General features: G+C 37.6%; 1 protein-coding gene and 1 long non-coding RNA gene across 2 annotated transcripts; both read right to left on the bottom strand.

The window, feature by feature from the left end:
* Positions 1–62: 62 nt before the first annotated feature.
* Positions 63–20,169, bottom strand: LOC106157339 (uncharacterized). The gene is made up of 8 exons (XM_087017407.1): positions 19,916–20,169; positions 18,110–18,214; positions 17,037–17,174; positions 16,380–16,592; positions 16,090–16,230; positions 15,631–15,792; positions 1,466–1,606; positions 63–1,205 (listed from the first exon to the last, which is right to left on the bottom strand). The coding sequence occupies exons 2-8, from the start codon at positions 18,174–18,176 to the stop codon at positions 928–930; spliced, it is 1,140 nt and encodes a 379-aa protein (XP_086873533.1). The 5' UTR covers positions 18,177–18,214; positions 19,916–20,169; the 3' UTR covers positions 63–927.
* Positions 5,656–15,303, bottom strand: LOC147760861 (uncharacterized). Its single transcript, XR_015335440.1, has 2 exons — positions 14,900–15,303; positions 5,656–8,429 (listed from the first exon to the last, which is right to left on the bottom strand). It is a non-coding gene; the product is annotated as an uncharacterized LOC147760861 (long non-coding RNA).
* Positions 20,170–21,783: the final 1,614 nt, after the last annotated feature.

Below are 21,783 nucleotides of genomic sequence, written 5' to 3'. Positions count from 1 at the left end.
TCATATGGTCATTACGACACGCCTTATTGGCTTGTTTGGAAAGAGACTGAAGAAACACCTACTTTATGACAAACACTGGGTAAACTTTAATCTACATAATCAATATCCGTGTAAATTGCGTTGAATATTATGTACACAACCCAACGACAGAATACTCTATTTTCCGAAGTTAATAGCTTTGTTCGAATACAGTGAAGCGCTTTTATTACATTCGAATATATGGGGTCTCAAATATAATAGTTTCAAACGCATCAGAATAAGTAATAACTTAATGGCAATTAAAATTAAAAAAACTAAAAACAAACTACTGTACATCACTACACAACTCTACATCACTACAGGCAACACAAATTCCCCAAAATTAATTTCTGTCCGCTCTTGGAATGTGCAGCAATTGACACAAACATGTAGCTTCTTCTACGGGATGGCACCAATATCAATACTAGTGTATACGTCGTTCCCCTCCTACAATTATCACTTGCAATCTTTCAGCTTCAAGCAAAGTCAAAATACTTGGATATTAAGTTATCAGCAGTGGTGTATGTAACAAAATTACAATATCGACATTTTAATAAAAGATAAAATCAGCGCCAACTGGAGACGGAATGAGAGACACATTTTGTTCCTAATTTCCAGTATCTATTTGCACATCTGCATCACGACACACCAAATCTTGAATTGTAATTATTATTTTTCAAAACCTTTTTCACATAAACGATTAAAATACAACGGAAATGAAGAAATATAAAGCATTATTAGCTTAATTTGTTTTGAATGGTAATGTCGAGCTAATATCTATATAATGTGCTTTTTAAAACTATTCTGGTGAACTCAAGGTTCACCTATCCTTGATATGTAAAAACAAGCAGAATAATGTTAAGTGTTCAGTTCGAAAACCCGCCTGAAAGTTACACAACAGGGTAAAAGTTAATACCCAAACACACTCTTGTGCCAAAGCATCAATGTGAGCAAAACTAAAAACGAGAATGGACTGCTCTTCAAACTACCGACACCGGAAAAATATATACCGACGACGGACCGACCAGTTGATGTAGTTCCGCTGTCCGGTATTCCAGTCCCTGTGTTGCACAAATGTCCAGAACACGTGGTCGTGCACGTGTTGAAGTAGACATCTTTAGCGCAGCCTGCTGTGACGGAAGATGTTGGTAGACAGCCGCGTTCAAATGAATTAACTTTGTTCGTAGCTAACAAAAGGGGAAAAAATAACGCTAAATAAACTATGAAAAATGTGATTGTTTTAATTGTGTGATCGTCTTTTCAACTAGTATGAACGAATAACCAAATCAGTGATGTGTCTCCTAACAAACTGCGTATTCTACTAGTCATAAATTACGTTGGATGCATGAATATACGGCTGGCAGAGTTCATTCTTTAGCTAAGTCTACTCAAACGCCACCAAACAAAAAATAATGATGTAAAACTGCGATATCGATGGTCAACCTACCGAGTAACGTGACACGTTTGACCACACATATTCGATCTGATGCACACGTAATGGCATGACTTTTGGTCACGCCGTCCACACACTCGTAACCGAGCGAAGGGTCAGCGGACTGTACATATGAACAAATGTAGCACTTGCGACCTGGAATGTTGACAAAAGAGTGTATCCTTCACAGTTATAAAATACGAAAATATTGTATTTTGTACTAAAAAGTGTGCAAACAAACATACAAATAAATTAATGAATAAATTGTTTATACAACATTGGTCAAAAAGGTTGTCCCACCCCTATTTCCATGTTCTTTTATTGACAAATAATCACCTTACAGGTGTATATTGTCATAAACGGTGCTTTTTATTCCAGATACCATGTCTAACATGATCGATGGTTCAAAAAATACAAAATGGTGGTGTGAATATGCACATTTTATACCATTTAGTCAAATTTATAACAGGTACCCCCTCAAATCCAATGTTTCACTGTGATTTCCACAAATATAAAGAAGTGTCTATTAAATTGAAAAGACGTCATCAAATGTCACCAAATTTACACATAATTAGCATTAGGATGTGCTCGTTAAAGGTCACGTGCCTAATAGCGTGTGCGTCTACCGCGTACTGTAATTATCTCCTGTAGATTGCGCGACAAGCCTTCAACAAGGGTAATAATTCTATTTTGTGGGATATTGCCCCATCCATCCTAAAGAGCTTGGCGGAATTGGTCAAGATTATTTCGGAATTGGTTCTCCTCTGCAATGCACATTCCAATTAATGCCACAGGTGCTCAGTAGGATTAATATCAGGGCTCAAAGACGGTTGTCCCATCCCTAGAGCCCCGTGTTTCAGCAACAAATCACTTGCCAGACGAGAGCTGTGAGCAGGTGCGTTGTCTCAATGAAGCCGGTAGCATCCCTGAAGTCACCTCTTGCAAATGGAGCGAGCTATCTGTTGAGAATGTTACCGTAAAATGCCCCAGTTACGTTTTGTTCCAGAAGGAACAATGTACGGGCTTGGAATGTTCCCCAAATGCCGACTGCTCTAACACCTCAGGCGATATTATCCTGCACACACCCTTCCAAGAGGCATTTTTCAACATGTCTACGGACCCTCATTTGACCATCGATGGGATACAAAAAATTATTTGATTCTGCAGCAAAACGGACTTCCTTCCAGTGATGGATGGCCAGGTTCAGGTCCCTGTGGGATCACTGAACGTAGCATTCTCAGCTGATATCTCACTCCTTCAAGAACTGACTTTAGGGTTAACTCCAGATTTCATCATAACAGCACACTTGCTCACAATTCTCGCCTGGCAAGTGATTTGTTGTAGAAACACAATGTTCTAGGGATGGAAACACCATCTTTGAGCCCTGATATTAACCTTACTAATCACCTGTGACATGAATTGGAGTGTGCAATGCAGAGGAGAACCAACCCCATAAAAACGTGGACCAACTCCCCCAAGCTGTTTAGGAAGAATGGGATAATATCACAAGAAACAGAATTTTTACCCTTGTTGAAGGCTTGTCGCGTCATCTACAGGAAATAATTGCAGTACGCGGTAGACGCACGCGCTATTAGGCACGTGACCTTTAACGAGCACATCCTAATGCAAATTGTGTGTAAATTGTGTGTAAATTTGATGGCGTCTTTTCAATTTAATAGACATTTCTTTACATCTGCAGAAATTACATTGAAACATTGGATTTGAGGGGGTACCTGTTATAAATTTGACTGAATGGCATAAAATGTGCATATTTTCACCACTATTTTGTATTTTTTGAACCATTAATCATGTTAGACATGGTATCTGGAATAAAAAGCACTAGTTACAACAATTTACACCTGTAAGCTGATCATTTGCAAATAAAAGTACATGGAAATGGGCGTGGGACAACCTTTTTGACCAATGTTGTATTATACTTTATGCAGTCATGAACTGTCTTTCACAAAATATGTTATTTACATTAACAGCCCAAACCCCTAAAACCTTGCAAATGTAAATCAGATCTGGATAAAACATGTTCTTGATGAAATCAACAGAATTTTTAATTATTTTATTTTGAATTGTTGCCACAATCACCAGTGAAAAATCTTCACGCATAAGGGACAATCATTGACATAAACACAAAACTTCCACTAACTAGTACATCGTGACACAACTAATTAGCAGCAGAGTTAAAAAAAAAATACTTAAAGATGCATACAAAGTCAATTTTTGTCACAAAATCCAACCAAATGCCAGCATATAGTTTCAAGTAGTATAACTAAGAGAATTACCAAAAGGCATTGTTTAATTTTACCCGAAAATGATGTTTGAACGGATTCAGTTTATCCCTGGCATGTCGATTTTATTTGAGTCATATTAGAATCTAGTAGAAGTGGTTTACATGTGTTACTGGGAATCCACGCTCCACCGATGCTCGGTTCGTATGTACCTTTAATTATATATATATATATATATATATATATATATATATATATATATATATATAAAGTACTGCGTAACGATATGATAGCTTTGACCTACACGCCAAGCCACGTCTGCTCACAGCAAAGGGATTGCAAACTACAGTATATCTATAACGTCGGGGGTTGTTTTAGGCATGCACAGATAAGCTTACCTTCTGCTTCATGCATTTTTATATAAAGACAAGTAGGGATGTTATGTGAGGAAATCGATTCATATAATTGAATGAGTAGGTTATAGCTTTTCTTATATAGCACTTTGTAGGTGAACGATTAATTTAAACATACGAGTTAAAAGTTATATTACATTGAATGATGTCTTCGTAAAATGGGAAAAAATAGGGTAAAATTGGAGGCTTTTTCATGAAAACGAACCAGTAAAAGTTATTTATTCAGATAATATGAGCCAATACTATGATTTGGATAATTTGTGATGAAGTCCATGTTTATTACATATATTCTATTGAATTTTGAAAGTTTACTTTACAATTTGAGAGTTTTATGAATGACACAAGTATTAAACTGCAGGCGAAGCTTGGTTGAATTACAGAAAAATGGGGGTAGGAAAAGGAAAGCATTTATAGTTAAGTGTTATAGAATAGAGTCTTAATACCTGAGAATAATTCTTTCTATATCATTAAGTAGTTAAAGTTTTAAACAGAAAAGTAATGAAATTTATGTAACATTGAATCACGTCTGCGTAAAATGGAATCAAATGAGGTCAAATTTGAGGCATTTTAGGAAAACTAAACAAACAGACCGATTTATTCATAGAATATGAGCCCGGAATAGGTTTTGTAGGTAATTTCGGTAAAGTATATCTGTATAAAAAAGATTTAATGAGGTTTGATGAGTTTATATTACAGAAGGCGAGATTTATAACTGATACAAATACTGTAGAGGATTCAGTTCAATTGCCAAAACGTACATTAACACCCTAGAAATATTCAGGCGGCTCATTCAAATAGGGTGAGCGGAAAAAAATGCAGAATACATCGAACTATTGAAAGCAGGCAATACACTTGCCATGGAAGCAAGGCAAATAACTGTACAACACTACACTAGCCAATTCGTATTAACAAGCAATGAAAATGATCTAAATGGGAATGCACACTCACCTGTTCATCAAATGAAAGTACAGTCAATTAACAAATGTCAATTCTTTTCAATGCATATTGCTACTGCAACAAAAATATCGTTTTCGAATTTCAATCGTTATCTATATTGTGAAATAGAAATATTCATCATATCATTAATTCATAATTAGTCGCCCTAAAAAACTTTCCTATTACAAAGTCCACATTTTCTTCATTAAAACCCCCTTCCCACCATAAGGGGTTAATCAAAACTCAAGGCTTGGAGGGTGGGAACAACATTCTTGCACCGCCTACCTCGCGCGCTACAGAGTTATCATTGTCAATTCTTCGTGTTCATGCAAAGTCATAATACTTAGATATAAAGTTATCTGCAGCGGTGGGTGTAGTTAAATTACAATAAATACATTTCAACAAATGATACAATATATTAAATAAGAACAGAACAGTCTAAGAAACAGTTTCTGTTTCTATTTTCCAAAGTTATCTACATGTATTTGCGCATCTGTATTATGTTTCTCAGAATATATACTTACGATTGTGTAAAAAAGTTTTTTCATAAACAAAACTATGTGACGACGCTACTGACTTTGTCTTGGTGGCGCGAGGTAATAACTAAACAATTCCATGTTTTCCCATATTCTTTATTATCGCTTTCTAACTACGCTATCTACAGTTTATTCCTCTACGTTCAACCTCTTACATCGTTCTCTCCGTCTACATTACATTCTTCGCTTAAGTACAATAAGGTCGTGTCAATCAACTAAAGTGACACTACAAAACACTCCCCGCTCTTATTCGCTGCACGCTGTCACTTACTAACGTTACATTATCTCCCGGGGACGATATGCCTGTCCCCAGGCATATTTAAAATTAAAATATACATTAAAAATAAACTTTCTTAAACAATGCATTTGTCTTCTGTCATAAATTCATGCAAAACAAAACTAAGTACATAGTTTTTGTATTATAAACCTACGATAAGATAGAAATACAATTGACATGAAACCCCAAATATAACTTAAAGGAAGATAGATTGATAAATTTTTATGAAAATACAAATGTTCGTGGATATATTTCGTATCGGCATTTACACCTTCCAATGTGCGGCCCAAGAGCACAGATATTTTTATTTGTTTTCTCTGCGCAGATGTTTAAATCTGTTACTCTCTTATTATGGCTCTGACACATTTTATTATATAGTTTCTCTCCTTCGTTTGCCATTTGGGATGTTCTTGGGATGCACTACGTGAGACAATTGGGTTAGCTACTCCCTGCCGAAGAAACAGCATTCACCACACAACGTTGCGACCAGCGCATCGTTGATGACGAACTACCTGTTTATCTTCATATTTATCCACACGATAGCGCTCTCATTTGATGGCTATAAGAGAAACAATCGTTTTATATCAAACCCAATCTTCGATTGAACAATAACATACCGAAAAATAATAAAGTAAGAATCTTCCTTATGGATATCATCAGTTTCACGTCATCATCTTTGCAAAAGCTAAGCACACTGTTCCTGTACCAATAATCGTATAATTAAATATCAATAACTAATAATTATAAGACCGACAAACTGAATATAGATATATGATTAATACTAAACGTATTTAATATTCAACACACAATACTTAATGTGTCGTTATAACCACATGCAATAACATATAACTCAAAGTTAACTCGTAAAATTTAAAGTTCATATCCACTCAAATGAAAAGTTCCATTTGGTATAATCCGTTGCATCCATTTTGAATTTTAGCACGAAGTTCAGTTAGCATATAATGTCAAATCCGTCCTTCTAGACAGTGCATATCGATTGTCATCTGCCACTCATTGTATATGGATAAACGTCTTATTCGCGCACGTTGCCATACGTGTAGATAAATGTTCACAGTTTCCTGTATATCCACGAATGTCCATGTCCAGCGTTTACGAATATATCCAAAATGAATGAAGCAGAAATGCATGTCAAGAAAAACTTAACTACGTATATTATAATAATCATTATCAAACTTGAATACAATCACATTTAATAGGCAATATTTTTACCTTGCCATAGTATTATTCATCCAAAAGATTATGATAACAATAAAACATATATGGAACCATGCTAATAATATGATAATTTGTCCAACAATAATACTTATGCTAATAATAAAAATAATAATAACGGAATCTGGCGTCCCAGATGCTAATATTTATCTGGCGTCCCAGATTTTAGTATTTATATCACGTCATGCGCACACTTTTATACCTCAACTCCACATATTCAGTCATCCATAACCACATTGATATCCGTCACATCTTAATCATTTTATTCATCACAATATATCAAATAATATCCAAATATGGCCATTTATCCTTGCATCATTTATTCTCATTAAATCATTTGTTCCACTCGATCTTTTGATTGCCAATATAACCACATTATCAACTGACAAGATCATTTTAAGAAGATCGTCGAAATGCCAGTGATTAGGACTTTAATTAAGGCAATTTGTCGAGAGAGTCAAACTATTCTCCAATTTTATTCTTCGCAACCCGAAAACATAATTTTATTGAAGGGACTTCCAATAACGTAGATTAATCATAATCTTAATATTTGCTTGTCACCTTCAAATGTGCATGTGCACTATCGATGATGTTTAACATTACAAGGGGTAAGTGGGCGAAACAGAAGGGGTATGCTTATGAAAAGAATTATGATTCATCGTCTGAAATTACGCAGACTGTAAGTCCAGGAGTCCTAAACCGAAAAAGGTGCAATGATATTTAGTATTGCCTGAAATTAAATTGAATGCCATTTAAGTGACGTATCCTGTAAAAGAAATTAAAAACTCGTTAAGATTGATATTAAAATCACAAAGGTAGACCAAAAAACGAAAAATTAATTCGCTGCCTGGCTAACCTGGAAAAACAAACTATTTTATCAATATTGATTAGTGCAACATTTTTTTGTTCAAGTCAACAACAAAATATTTCCAAATGCAGTTTTGCGTCATGTCACGAATTGTCAATAGTGAAGTGAGATTTCTCAGCTGTTGGCATCTCTTCAAACATTCCGCAACCTGTAAAATTCTTAAGGTCAATAGATGCATAAAATGTAGACGGAAATGAATTTACTTAATAAACATAAGACGTATCAAAAGATGGATAATGTTTACATTTATCTAAATTAGCAGGTATCGGAAAATATAAGACATACAAAATATATTCGCCAAACAAACGTTGCATGTTTTTTTTATATGCACATTCCATTCATTTAACAACTTTACAACCAATTTATATCATCTCTTGTACTCAATACTTACCCTTACTTACGTGAATTCCAATCAGTCATGTCATGAGGAAAAACCACAGCACAGTCAAACTTTTAAAAGTAACAGCCTAGAAAAACTAAGTGTACATTTGTTCAAATTAACAGGTATCAGGAAATATTTTGGTATGTATTTACACGGTGTGTCTATTAAATATGGTATAATTTTTCCTTGAGGTAGTCAAGTAAATCTACACACTCCTCCTTTGTTAGCTGATCTTTGTAGTCATTTAAATTTCCAATAATCCAGTCTTTTCCTAACTCAATCAAAATGTTTTCTCTCAATAACTTTCCCAACTGGACTGCGTACTGAGATTCCTTAAAACTGGAAAGTCCAGTGCTCAATTGCTGTATTGAAAGATGATACAAAGAATTTGGTTGTTCTATCCACGCCCGAGTCCAAGTGTGTGTATCCTCTATCATGATATTGAGTATATTATATTCATCCATATTTAGTTATCAATGCGCCTGGCCTACAATTTTGTTGTACTTCTTAATCGTTACTTTCATTCGCTTAAAATAAATGGCAAAAATGTCCCGCGTCAATTAAGTATTTCCTTATGTGTAATTAAGATGAACCTTAGATACGATATTTAGCCGTATCCAATAGAAATCAAGTTTGCCACATGCTACACCCCTTGAGTCGTCAGTCGTATGACGTATTATTTCGAGTCGCGTCTGTATATCAATTTTTAAACGGGCGTGTTCTCTTTCATTGACACACCCCTTACTTAATTATCTTTCCCGTCACTTTAATATTATTCTCTTTAATGTAATCCAATGTGGCTTTATTGAGATTTTCAACGGGTTCCCAAGTATTCTGACTTTGAGGAAACCCTTTCCACTTAATGAGGTATTGTGTTTCACCGTTTTTCCGCACTCGACCACGTAAGACTTTTTCTACTTCAAATAGTTCATCAGTGGTCTGGGACAAATCAACTTGTCCTCCAGCCTCATTCTCTTGTTGTACTTCATTTTCCGGCTCCGTGATAAAACTATCACTTGGGAAATCTTCTTCTTGTAATTGTGTATCGTCACCGTTATTTAAATCGGGGATTTCAGTATCCGGCGGTCTCATTTTCCTGTCGTACCCCAGTTTCAAACGATTCACATGGACAAGAGTTCTCACTACATGATTGTCTGACACACGGCTTAACTTCACATTAACGGGTGTAGGCATATCTATGATAGTGAATGGACCATGATAGAGTCGTGCTAACTAATGACTTGATATTAAATGTGAGCAAAACAAAAGAAATGATCATAGACTTCAGAAGAAATCAGATAAGTAAAAATCCCTTGGAAGTTAACGGTAAAGCGGTCGAACAGGTTTCTAATTATAAATTACTAGGGGTTCAGCTGAATAATAGGTTAACCTGGGGCGATAACATCACGAAGCTATTGAAAAAGGCACGTCAACGAATGTATTTCTTAAGGAAATTGAAAGCTTTTACCAGAAATGTGTTTATTTTAACGAACTTTTACAGGTGTGTTTTAGAGAGTATCTTAACTTATTCAGTAACTGTTTGGTATGGACGTGCAACTGTGGAGGAGAGGAACAAGTTGGAAAAGATCGTCGAAACTGCAGGGATTGTAATTGGAACAGATCTAACTCCCGTCCATACTATATATCTAGACAGGACTAAAAAGAAAACATTATCAATAATGACAGACAGTTCCCATCCAGCCCATACCCTTTTTAAATTTTTACCTAGCAATTCGAGACTCTTAGCTTTTAAGGGTAGTAAGCGATTTTTAAATAGCTTTTATCCTTCGGCAGTAACTATTTTTAACTCTAACATGTAATTTTAATTTTCATTTTTTTATATTTCAATGGCGCTACTACAGGGCAAAAGATTCCCGATTTTATACATTTGTATTTTATTGGCTTAATAAATTATTATTATTATTATTATTATTATTATTATTATTAACTTTTTAGTGCATCCTTTCGGGACAGCTGGGTTGTAAACGAATACACGATCGCCTATTTGATATTTCACATCTTGAGCTTTCCTATCATACAATATTTTCATTCTCTCTTTTGCTTGTTCTATATTCTCATGGGCTATCTCTTGAGCCACACTCAATTTCTTTATCAAATTTTGAATGTGATAGTTCATTGATGGAGATTTTATCACTGGGGACAGAAGAGCTACATCAATTGGTAAACGTGCCTCTTTGCCATATAACAGGAAAAATGGACTCATCATAGAGCTCGCGTTAGGTGTAACTCGTATACCCATCAGAGCTGAGTTAACAAATAAATCCCAATCTTTTTGATTCTTTGAAACATAATTTGATAATGTTTTCATAATCAACCCATTTAATCTCTCTACTTGACCGTTTGTCATGGGATGGTACGAACTGGTTTGAATTTTTTAACATGTCTGTGTATTTGCATAACTCCATCACTATGTCTGAGAGGAAATTACTGCCTCTATCACTTAACAAAGTTTTGGGTACCCCATGCCTACATATTATCTCATCAAAAAGCAATCTTGCAATGGTAGGTGCTGTAATGTCGGGTACCGGGAATGCTTCTGGCCATCCAGTTAAACTGTCTATGAATGTAACCAAATTCTTATTCCCTCGACTCGTAACTGGCAGAGACGTTATGCAGTCAACAGATAATCTATCAAAGCTACCTTCCACGGGCAAAGGTAATAAGGGAGCCCTGAAATCTTTTGGAGGGTTTTTCTTTGTCAAGCATTCAACACAAGAACGCACGTAATCGACCACATCTGCGAATTGACCTTTCCAAAAGTACTTCATCCGCAATGCTAAGTATGTTTTCTGAATGCCCCCATGACCGATTGTGATATCATCGTGTAAACTAGACAAAACTTTGTACTTCAACTTGTCGGGAATAACAAGTTGCAAATAACCTTCTGAGTGGGGTGATTTCCTCCCTTTGGGGACATAAATATGATGTAAAAAGCCGTCTATCATCACGTAATCTCCGATTTCTAACAACATACGTCGGGCTTCTCTGCTACCAAGTGGTAGTTCATCTGATGTCAAATACGCGATAATTGACGCAAGGTTCTTATCTTCACGCTGGAGTTTTAGCAATTCTTCTTTTGAGACAAATGAATGATAATCTTGACATTTTGACAAACGATCTGTGTTCTTTCTCTTCCCTTTAATTGCTAAAAGCATTCCACACTTATTTGATCTGTTGTCACTCTTTTTAGGATTATCATCAAGTACCTGTCCTGATATGGGGTCTGACATCTGTATTTTGTTCAAACACGCGTCACTTGGAATTGAACTCTGCGTTGTGTCATAAAGTTTGCCCAAGTCTAATTCTTCATCATCGATTTCTATGTCGTAAGGGCGGCGGCTAAGCGCGTCTGCATTCGCGTGGTTTTTTCCTTTTCTGTGTTCAATAGTAAAATTGTAAGGGGACAAAGTCAGTATCCATCGACACAATCTTCCACGCGGTTGTTTTTGTGACAATAACCATTTAAGGCTATCGTGGTCTGTGATAACTTTGAATTTGGAATGCCTAAGGTAGATATCGAAATATTTTATACCTTGCACTACTGCTAATCCTTCCAATTCTGTGATGGGATAATTTTTCTCGTGTCTTTTTAAACCTCTCCCGGCATAAGCGATGACTCTTTCTTTACCGTCTTGTATTTGTGATAGAACCATGCCTAACGCGTGTGAACTCGCGTCGGTGTAAAGAATAAACGGGAGATTAAAATTGGGATACGCAAGAATTGGAGCAGATGTAAGCGCAGTCTTCAGGGTATCGAAACTTGTTTGGCATTCTTCAGACCATTTAAATTCTTTCCCCTTTTGTGTAAGAGCTGTCAAAGGTCTAACTATGGCAGCGTAGCCTTTTATAAACTTCCGATAGTAATTTGCCAATCCTAAAAATCCGCGGACTTGCTTAACATTTAAAGGGACTGGGAATTCCTGTACCGCCTTACATTTCATAGGGTCAACACGAACACCGTCTTTGGAGACTATGTACCCTAAATATTTAACTTCTTTTCGTGCAATAAAACATTTAGATGGCTTCAATGTTAAGTTCGCTTTTCTTAGCCTTTGGAAAACAGTTTCTACATCACGAAGGTGATCTTCAAAAGTGGGACTCGCAACTATAATGTCATCTAAATATAAGAAAAGTGTTTTCCATGATAAACCTCGAAACACATTTTCTACCATTCGTGAAAAAGTTGCGCCTGAACTTTTAAGACCCATCGGCATTCTGTTAAATTCAAAAAGACCGGCATGACAAACGAATGCGCTCATCGGTTTACTTTTTTCTGATAACCCTACTTCCCAATATCCACTTTGAAGGTCAAACGTAGACATGAATTTCGGTTTAATTGACCCCAACGCGTCTATCGTATCGTCAATTCTAGGTAAAGGGTAAACATCGTCTTTTGTAACCGCATTCAGCTTTCTGTAATCAATGCAAAAACGATATGAGCCATCTGGTTTTTGTACTAAAACGACCGGACTACTCCACGGAGAGACGGATGGTCTTATAATACCTTCTTGTAACATGTTCCCTACCTGTTCCTCTATAATCTTCCGATGTTTTGGTGACGTTCGATACATTTGCGAACGAATGGGCATTTGATTTGGGTCCACTCTGATATCGTGTTCAATGACTGGGGTCATTTTCAAAGGCTCCCCAGGTTGTTTAAATACGTCCGCATATTTTGACAATAAATCAACAAATTCTGCTTTTTGTTCACTAGTGATATCTGAACCACTGAAATCTACATCAGGGACTTCGTTTTTTGTTTCATTCACCGTCGTCGGAGCTATAGTTCTTCCCGACTTTTCTGTATCGTTTGAAAATTCAGTAATTTTTGTATCTTGGGGCAAAATTGAAAAACATCCTAATTTCGTTCTTTTCCTGATGAGAAAAGGATACTTCGCAGTATTTATACATCGCACAGGGATCATATTTTGATTAGTAACACCTAAAACCCTCGCACATTCAAAAGGCAAATGTGATAAATTTTTGTTTTTGTAAACAACTCCTTCGACTCCATTGGGTAAATTCGCACCAACAGCACAGAGAAAAAGAACTTCAGACTCAGCAGGTATCAAAACATTTTTAATAGCTTTGACTGGGTAACTTTTCTTTGAAAGTCTGACCGTGTGTTTAGTGAAATCTATAATCGCTCTGTTTTCTCTCAGGAAATCATTCCCAATAATCATATCATACCCAATATTATCAGCTGTTTGCACTAACGTGTTAACAGAATTGTATCCACCGGGGAAGCGCAAATCTACTGACACTTGCCCTTTCAATGTGATTCGTGTGTTATTTGCAGCCACAGCTGTCGTTTTTGTAGATGTTATGATACGTAGTGATTTTAGAGAGTCGTGTTTCCGTAATAGGTCGGTATTCACAATTGTAACATATGATCCTGTATCTATCAAAGCACTAATTTTGATTCCATTGATGAGCAATTCTACAAAATTGTTTTTCCCTAATTTTATTTCCTTTCCACATGCCATGATCGAACGGGTGCCCCTAGAAATATGTTGGCAAAATTCACCCCGTTCTTTTCCAATTTGTGATTTTTGCCGTTCTAGTTTAAATTCCGGTTCCCATTGTAAAAGTTTTGCCTCCCTCGAGTATTTTGTTGTCGGGAATTTGGAAATGATCTGCAAAATTTCTGTATGTGCCCAAATCTGTTGCACTTGAAACAACGGGGCCCCCCTGTGGTCTGTTTTTGACGCCGACACGCAGCATATGTGTGCCCGTTCCTACGACAGTAAGAACAGTACGGTGTTTCCGCAAAGTGTTGTTTTCCTACTTGCTCGCGTCTAATTTCCCGGCGAATGTCATCAATTTGTTTTCCTTGCTGTTCCATTATTCGCTGGAGATTTTTCTCAATTCCAGAGACAGATGTTACGATCTCCGGCTTTTCGTTTTCAACCGGTATTGATGCAATTGTTGACCCTAATCGTGCATGATTTTCTGCTTCTTCTAAATTAGATGGGTTTTGCGCAATAACAAAACGTTTTATTTCGTTCCGTAACCCTCTCACGAAATACGCGAGTCTGTCATCCGCGCTTTTATTAAGCAGTGAAAAACGGTGTCGCATATCCGCGATATAAACCTCGATGGATTCATTTTCTGCTTGTTTTCTTTCTCCGAGTTCGTGTTCCCTAGTCCATTTTGAAGTTTGTCTGCCAAAATTGTTTTGAAATTCAGTTTTTAGGACATCATAACTCGATTTTCTCGCGTCAGGCAATTCGGATAACCATATTTCAGCAGGACCCTTCATGTATAGCATAAAGGCATTCAATTTCCGAACTGGGGAATATTTATTCAAACTGCAGTAATTTTCGAACCTCGTAAGCCATAACCGCGCGTTTTCTGTTGAAAAGCCAAAGAATGTATCGATATTTGGACCAGAAGAAACTGAAGTTGGTTTTTCGTTCAACTCTGTAAGTTGCCTCTGAACTGCATGTAAAAGGGGGTCGCCCTTACCCATAACATCTAATTTCATATGAATATCTTCCAACTGGTCTCTAATATCTAAAAAATCAAAAGGTTCTTCCTTACCTTTCATTTCTTTTGTTTGTCCGGTAGCCATCTTCTTTTCGAATAGAATACGTTCGCGTCTGTATGTCTGTCTGGTGACTGGTCCTTCTCTATCTGACATTATTCATATCGAAAGTCTCTTTATCTTTTTGCATCCTCCACCATATGTGACGACGCTACTGACTTTGTCTTGGTGGCGCGAGGTAATAACTAAACAATTCCATGTTTTCCCATATTCTTTATTATCGCTTTCTAACTACGCTATCTACAGTTTATTCCTCTACGTTCAACCTCTTACATCGTTCTCTCCGTCTACATTACATTCTTCGCTTAAGTACAATAAGGTCGTGTCAATCAACTAAAGTGACACTACAAAACACTCCCCGCTCTTATTCGCTGCACGCTGTCACTTACTAACGTTACATTTACAGCGACAATCAAAAATAAATTAAAAGCATTAAAATGTCATAAATGTCTTTAATAACAGTGCCGATGTAATGAACAACTAAGGTTACTAATATGCATGGGACACTAGTTTTTGACATTCTTAAAAAAAGCCAAGCTGAATGCGTTTGCGTATTTACATGTAAGCCATCTCAGATGATCTGCAAAGTTGCTCGGCAGGGTTATCGCAGGTCAGCTAACGCACTACACGTCTACTCGTCAAGACATTTGCACGCGTGGCAAAATACAGCCGAGCAAAACTAAAAACAAGAATGGACTGCTCTTCAAAGTACCGCCACCGGACCGACCAGTTGTTGTAGTTTCGCTGTCCGGTATTCCAGTTCCTGTGTTGCACAAATGTCCAGAACACGTGGTCGTACACGTGTTGAAGTAGACATCTTTAGCGCAGCCTGCTGTGACGGAAGACGTGGGTAGACAGCCACGTTCAAATGAATTAACTCTGTTTGTATCTTACAAAAAGAAAGAAATTAAAGACTTTATTGTGTGAAATACATGAAGGAACTAAGTTCGAACATTTATTTTTGTGAACACTTGGCCCGTATGAAGGTTCTGAGCCTACCAATTCAACTTTTCCACTTGTAAAGTCTACTAGTATTGTACTGGTACTCCATTTGGTCAAAGTCACTCTGAATGAGAATTTAATTTTTACACATTTTTTATTTTTATTTATTTATTTATATATTTATTTATTTATTTATTTATTTTTTCTTGAAATATGTAAAATGCCATATCATTGGTCAACCTACCGAGAGAAGTGACCCGTTTGACCACACATGTTCTATCCGATGGACATGTAATGGCTCGACTTGTGGTCACGCCGTCCACACACTCGTAGGTGGCCGAAGCATCAGCGGACTGGACGTAAGAACAACTGTAGCACTGGCGACCTGAAATATCACGGAGGATTTCGAAAAACGAAAAATTATTCTATTTATATCTTTAAAAAATAAATTGAAAAATAGACAAACCAATAAATGGATAAAAGAAAACGCAATTGTGCAAAGTAATAAAAAAAAATTATATAGACAATTCATGCCTGGATTGCTGGTGGAAGTAGACACGCCAGGGGCACTTGTCGTAGTAGTTGTAGATGACGGTAGAGGGTCGTATCCACTAGGAACACCGTTCCCATTATTACAGCTATTGGTGCTGCAGGACTCCTCACACGTGTAGTAGTGGTTGTCCTCCGTGCAGCTGCGGCCCACATCAGCTTTACACTTCCTCTCAAAATAATAGATGTAACCCGGGGCTGAAACGTGAACGGTGCCAATATAAAATTGTATGTTAACATTGATTTATATATATATATATATATATATTGCTTTTATACACTTTTAGAAATAAGAAAAATCAAAATACGCCACTTTCATTTAAATATATTTACAACATAGCTGTCATTTATTTTTACTAAAATACCCTAGGCAAAAATTCGTCAACAGAACATCCCTTCATTTGAAAAAAAAAAAAAAAAATAGCACAAATACGACATATGTTACTTGCAAAAAGGTGTTTCCTTATTGGGGAAATGTATGATACGTGCATTTTTAAAAGCAACTTTGAAGAAGAAACGCTTTAAATATTATCATTTTAAAAAATAACTATAAATTGTGAATATTAATCTCGTATAAATATCCCGCTCAGCTGTAATACATGCACTAGAATAGGGTCTTTAACCTGCCAACATATTACTTACACTTCAGGTACTGCCTCTTAGTATAGCAAAGTTCACCGGATGGACAAGTGATGGTTGTTGCTGTGGACGTGGATGTTACGCATGCGGGTTCCCCACTTCCGCCATAACTACACTGATCGGAGAGACAATCCAAAGAGACTGAAAATTTATTTGAAGATGCATTTAAATGATCGTCTCACCCTACAATGTATCGGTTATGAAGAAAAGAGAAAGAAAAATTTTGGAAAATACCAGGCTATGTGCAGCATGCTTTGTGTCTCCGCTCAAAAGAAGCCCCTTACCCCTTCTTGGTAAGCAGGGGCGGAACCAGGATAATTTGAAGGGAGGGGGGGGGGGGGGGGGTCCGCGGATGCGAAGCCGACACCCCACTCCCCTTGGCGTGGGGTTCGAGGCCCGCGTAAAGGCCTCGAAGGAAAATGTGGTTTTTAGGGGGCGAACGGTGTCATTTGGTACGGTTTAGAACTATGATTCAGCTAGTCAAAATTATCATTTCAAGAGGGGACCATTGATTTTTTTCGGAAATGGAAGAGGTATCAGGATCCCCATGACCCCCCCCCCCTTAATCCGCCACTGGTAAGGGTGGGGTTGAATTGATTATCTAATTTTTGAAGACCTGGGGTGTGGCACATTCGGTCAAGTAATCCAGCTCTATTCCTTATCTTTGATAGACACATTTTAAAAATGCAAAAATGCACATAATGTGCATAATGTTCTATACAGCAAAGTATGTAAAAAGAAATTTTCCTGGACATTTTCTTTTATCATCGATATGTACACTTTCCACAACAGTCGATAAAAATTACGATTTGTTTCACAATCTTCATATCTCATAGGGAAGAAAGTCGCCAGTCACGAAAATGACGGCCAAATTAGCAACTTAATCAACAAGACGAGATTGCAGACCGCAAACGTAGATATTTCCTGATGGCCGAGGGAAATGTTTTGACATTTCCGAGAAAATTAGCTTTGCTATTTACAGGTATTATACCCAGTATAAAATCACGCAGTAGGCGTTTGTTTATTTTCGATTATGTTTAATCTTGTGGCTTAAAACACCCTAAACGGGCACTTACCTGCGCCGTGAAGCACACTTTGTAAAGTTGCAGTGGAGATTAGCACTTTGAGGAGATAACCGGCCATGGCCGTGACACGTAATGTCGACAAGGTCAAAACAGAAGCTGAAAAGAGATAAAAGTCTATTCATTGTTTATTATCATTTTATTAAAGAGGATTACCATGCGCGGTTTACACAGTGAAATGGTATCGAAATTTTCCGAGGGGGAAGGGTTTTAATAACTGGTGCACGGACTGGCAGTGATTGGCGCAGTGGCTCGAGAAATATCACAGAGCCACGACGTCTGTGAAATACCCTATTGATTCAAAACATGGGATAGAGTCAGTAATAGATTTACTGTTATGTTCGGGGAACAAAGGATAAAACTTTAACCTCTGCTGCCTCATGTGATGCTATTAAGTGATCATGATTTATACTCTGTCAATGTTTAACTTATGTAGATAATAGTCTGCGTTTAAGGAGAATTACCGCAATAACGGACGCCGGTGACAAATATAGTAATAGTCGCTGGTTGCTTCATAACGTGTGACACCGACGTGATTTTTCAAGATTGTTGACATACAGGTAAGTTCTCTAGATTCTCTTTAAGCAAACTTCATTTTAAAAGATATCTTTAAAGAAGTAGGTCTAAATAAAGATTGTTTAAGACTTTGCATTGGTTTTTAGACTCAGTTTGCCCTATCATCTTATCTGATAAATTGCAAAACAAACACTGTTGTGTCTGTGGATTTTCTGTCATACCTACGCGCTTGCTTGAGCGCAGATGAGCGGGTGTGCGTGCGTACAAGAATATATATCTACGTGCATAGCTAAGTGTGGCTAAAGGAGTAGGCTTACGTGTATTTTTCCTTTATATATATACATACACATACCGGTATATACAACCTGTATCTTCTTATATATATATATATTACTAAACCTCCAAGTGAGAAGTTTGAGTAGTTGTCTGATGCACACTAAAACTCGCTACTCTCTGACCACAGAGTTGCCCTAGCATTTTATAAAATAATTGTATCGCCTATACTTAAATTTTGTATACTATTTGAGAGGCCCATGATATCACATGGTACCAACTCTGTACTATATACCAGTAGTGTGATATGACGTTGATGTTGTGCAAAAACTCTCGATGACACAGAACATAAGGGAATGGTGTGTGAATATCTACCTACCGCAGTTTGATCCGTAGAAAAAAGTCACAGAATATTAAAGGCACTACTAATACCCCTGTATTTCTACAGTCTGTCGTTTTGATGACAGAATAATTTCTGATAACATTGAATCGCCAATAAAATTGCCAAAAATACATTTACAGGTACAAGCACATATGACGTTAATGACGATGTTTTTTAAAATTGTATTTGTAAAGTTGTGTGTGCTGCATGATAGTCTCTCGTCTCCCCCCCCCCCCACCCCCCACCCCGCCCATTTCTGCTAAGCGTACATTTACCTGTGCACAACACTATACACCTTCTACCGAGAGTGCTCGAAAGCCGGAATTCAATAGTCTTTTATATAAAGCATTGAAAAAACATGCAATAGAAACCTATGGTCGATATATTTACTCCTCCGTAGCTAATACTCTGTGGTAGAGAAACTAGCTTAGTAAGGGCAGATTATCGTACCCTTAAAACGACCGGTTGCATACTTACAAAGACTCCAGTAGGCCTACATGAGCGATGTTCGTAAAGACGTTAATTGTTTATCTTTAGAGGATTAAAACGGTGTAAAATATCCTGTTCAGTGATGTTTAATGTGTATCCTATGTTAAACACGAACGGGAAAAAGTGCAAATAAGACCTACCTGGTATCAGTTGGTAGCACTTTCTCTTTCGCGTTCTCGTCCCTTGAACAGAAGCGGCTACCACACCAGCGCCTTTGTTTCACAATTAACTGGTAAGTATAGTGCGTCAACAGCGGCTCTAATTTAATTATGACCTAAACCCTACCGTGAAACAAGTCTAGTCTTACTCAGGTAAATTTTGTTTGTCACTTCCCGGTGGTGAGTGCTAACCAGGTGACGTCATGAAAAGACTTACAAAGAGCCTCGCGGTACACCGCAGCTCAAACTAGGTCACCGTTTTGTTTGCCATTGTGGGTCGTTTGTCAAGTACCTGCAATTTATTTGATATCAAGTCGATAAAACGGCATCATAAAATAAAGGGGGTGAGGTGCGATGGAGACGGATTTCGAAAATAAACAAAATGCCCCTGGTGGGGGGGGGGGAGGGGGGCAGAGTAGGTTTTATTAATGAGACATGAAGACATAGCATGCTCGAGACACAATTAATTCCTTGGTATGCTGGAGCGTAGTGCGCATATCTTAAACCTGGCGCGTTGAAGCCAATCTTTAAGTGTGAGGTGGGTTAATCACGTAAAAAAATTTTTTTAAATATTTAAAAACTCGATACAGGAAGGAGGGGGAGGGAGGGGGGGGCTTTAACATTACCACAAAACCCATTTCCTTAGCTTAACTGACATGGCTGGAAATACTTGGGGTGGTGAGAGGCCCCCCCCCCCTTCGCCCCTTCCCCACAGGACTCCTACTCTATATTTATACATGGGGTGGAGGGTGCAGTGTGGGGCTGCAAGCCATGCCTGGATCATCGGGAGATAGAAAAGGGGGTTAAATTGTGTCGCCTGTACATTGTAGTTTCGAGATTATTATTATTATTATTATTATTATTATTATTATTGCAGACGTGTGCACTGCCGATGTGAGACTCACCACCCACTCCCCCGCTCCCATCGCTTAGACCATTCCTGCTATAGTAATCAGACTAATTTTTTAAAAAACTATTTCTTAAAAAAACATTTTACACCCTGTACAATGTCCGTCGAACTCGGTCTCACGTCTACGAATGTGTCTAGGAAATTAAGCAAACATGCTAGGAAATCTATTCTTGGGGGTTGCGAAGATGAGACCAGATAGCATGCTCGAGACACAATTAATTCCTTGGTATGCTGGAGCGTAGTGCGCATATCTTAAACCTGGCGCGTTGAAGCCAATCTTTAAGTGTGAGGTGGGTTAATCACGTAAAAAAAATTTTTTTAATATTTAAAAACTCGATACAGGAAGGAGGGGGAGGGAGGGGGGGGGCTTTAACATTACCACAAAACCCATTTCCTTAGCTTAACTGACATGGCTGGAAATACTTGGGGTGGTGAGAGGGCCCCCCCCTTCGCCCCTTCCCCACAGGACTCCTACTCTATGTTTATACATGGGGTGGAGGGTGCAGTGTGGGACTTCAAGCCATGCCTGGATCATCGGGAGATAGAAAAGGGGGTTAAATTGTGTCGCCTGTACATTGTAGTTTCGAGATTATTATTATTATTATTATTATTATTATTATTATTATTATTATTGCAGGCGTGTGCACTGCCGATGTGAGACTCACCACCCACTCTCCCGCTCCCATCGCTTAGACCATTCCTGCTATAGTAATCAGACTAATTTTTTAAAAAACTATTTCTTAAAAGAACATTTTACACCCTGTACAATGTCCGTCGAACTCGGTCTCACGTCTACGAATGTGTCTAGGAAATTAAGCAAACATGCTAGGAAATCTATTCTTGGGGGTTGCGAAGATGAGACCCCCCCCCGTACGTAACACGTCAATTTTCGTTGTTTTGACACGCAACAACATTCTTATTTGGCATCATTATATTTAAT

Source organism: Lingula anatina, chromosome 7 (genome assembly GCF_051362555.1).
Source record: "Lingula anatina isolate TDL-2025a chromosome 7, LinAna3.0, whole genome shotgun sequence".
NCBI classification, from domain to species: domain Eukaryota; kingdom Metazoa; phylum Brachiopoda; class Lingulata; order Lingulida; family Lingulidae; genus Lingula; species Lingula anatina.
The sequence above is the reverse complement of the archived record's forward strand: the minus strand, read 5'-3'. Positions and strand labels throughout refer to the sequence as shown.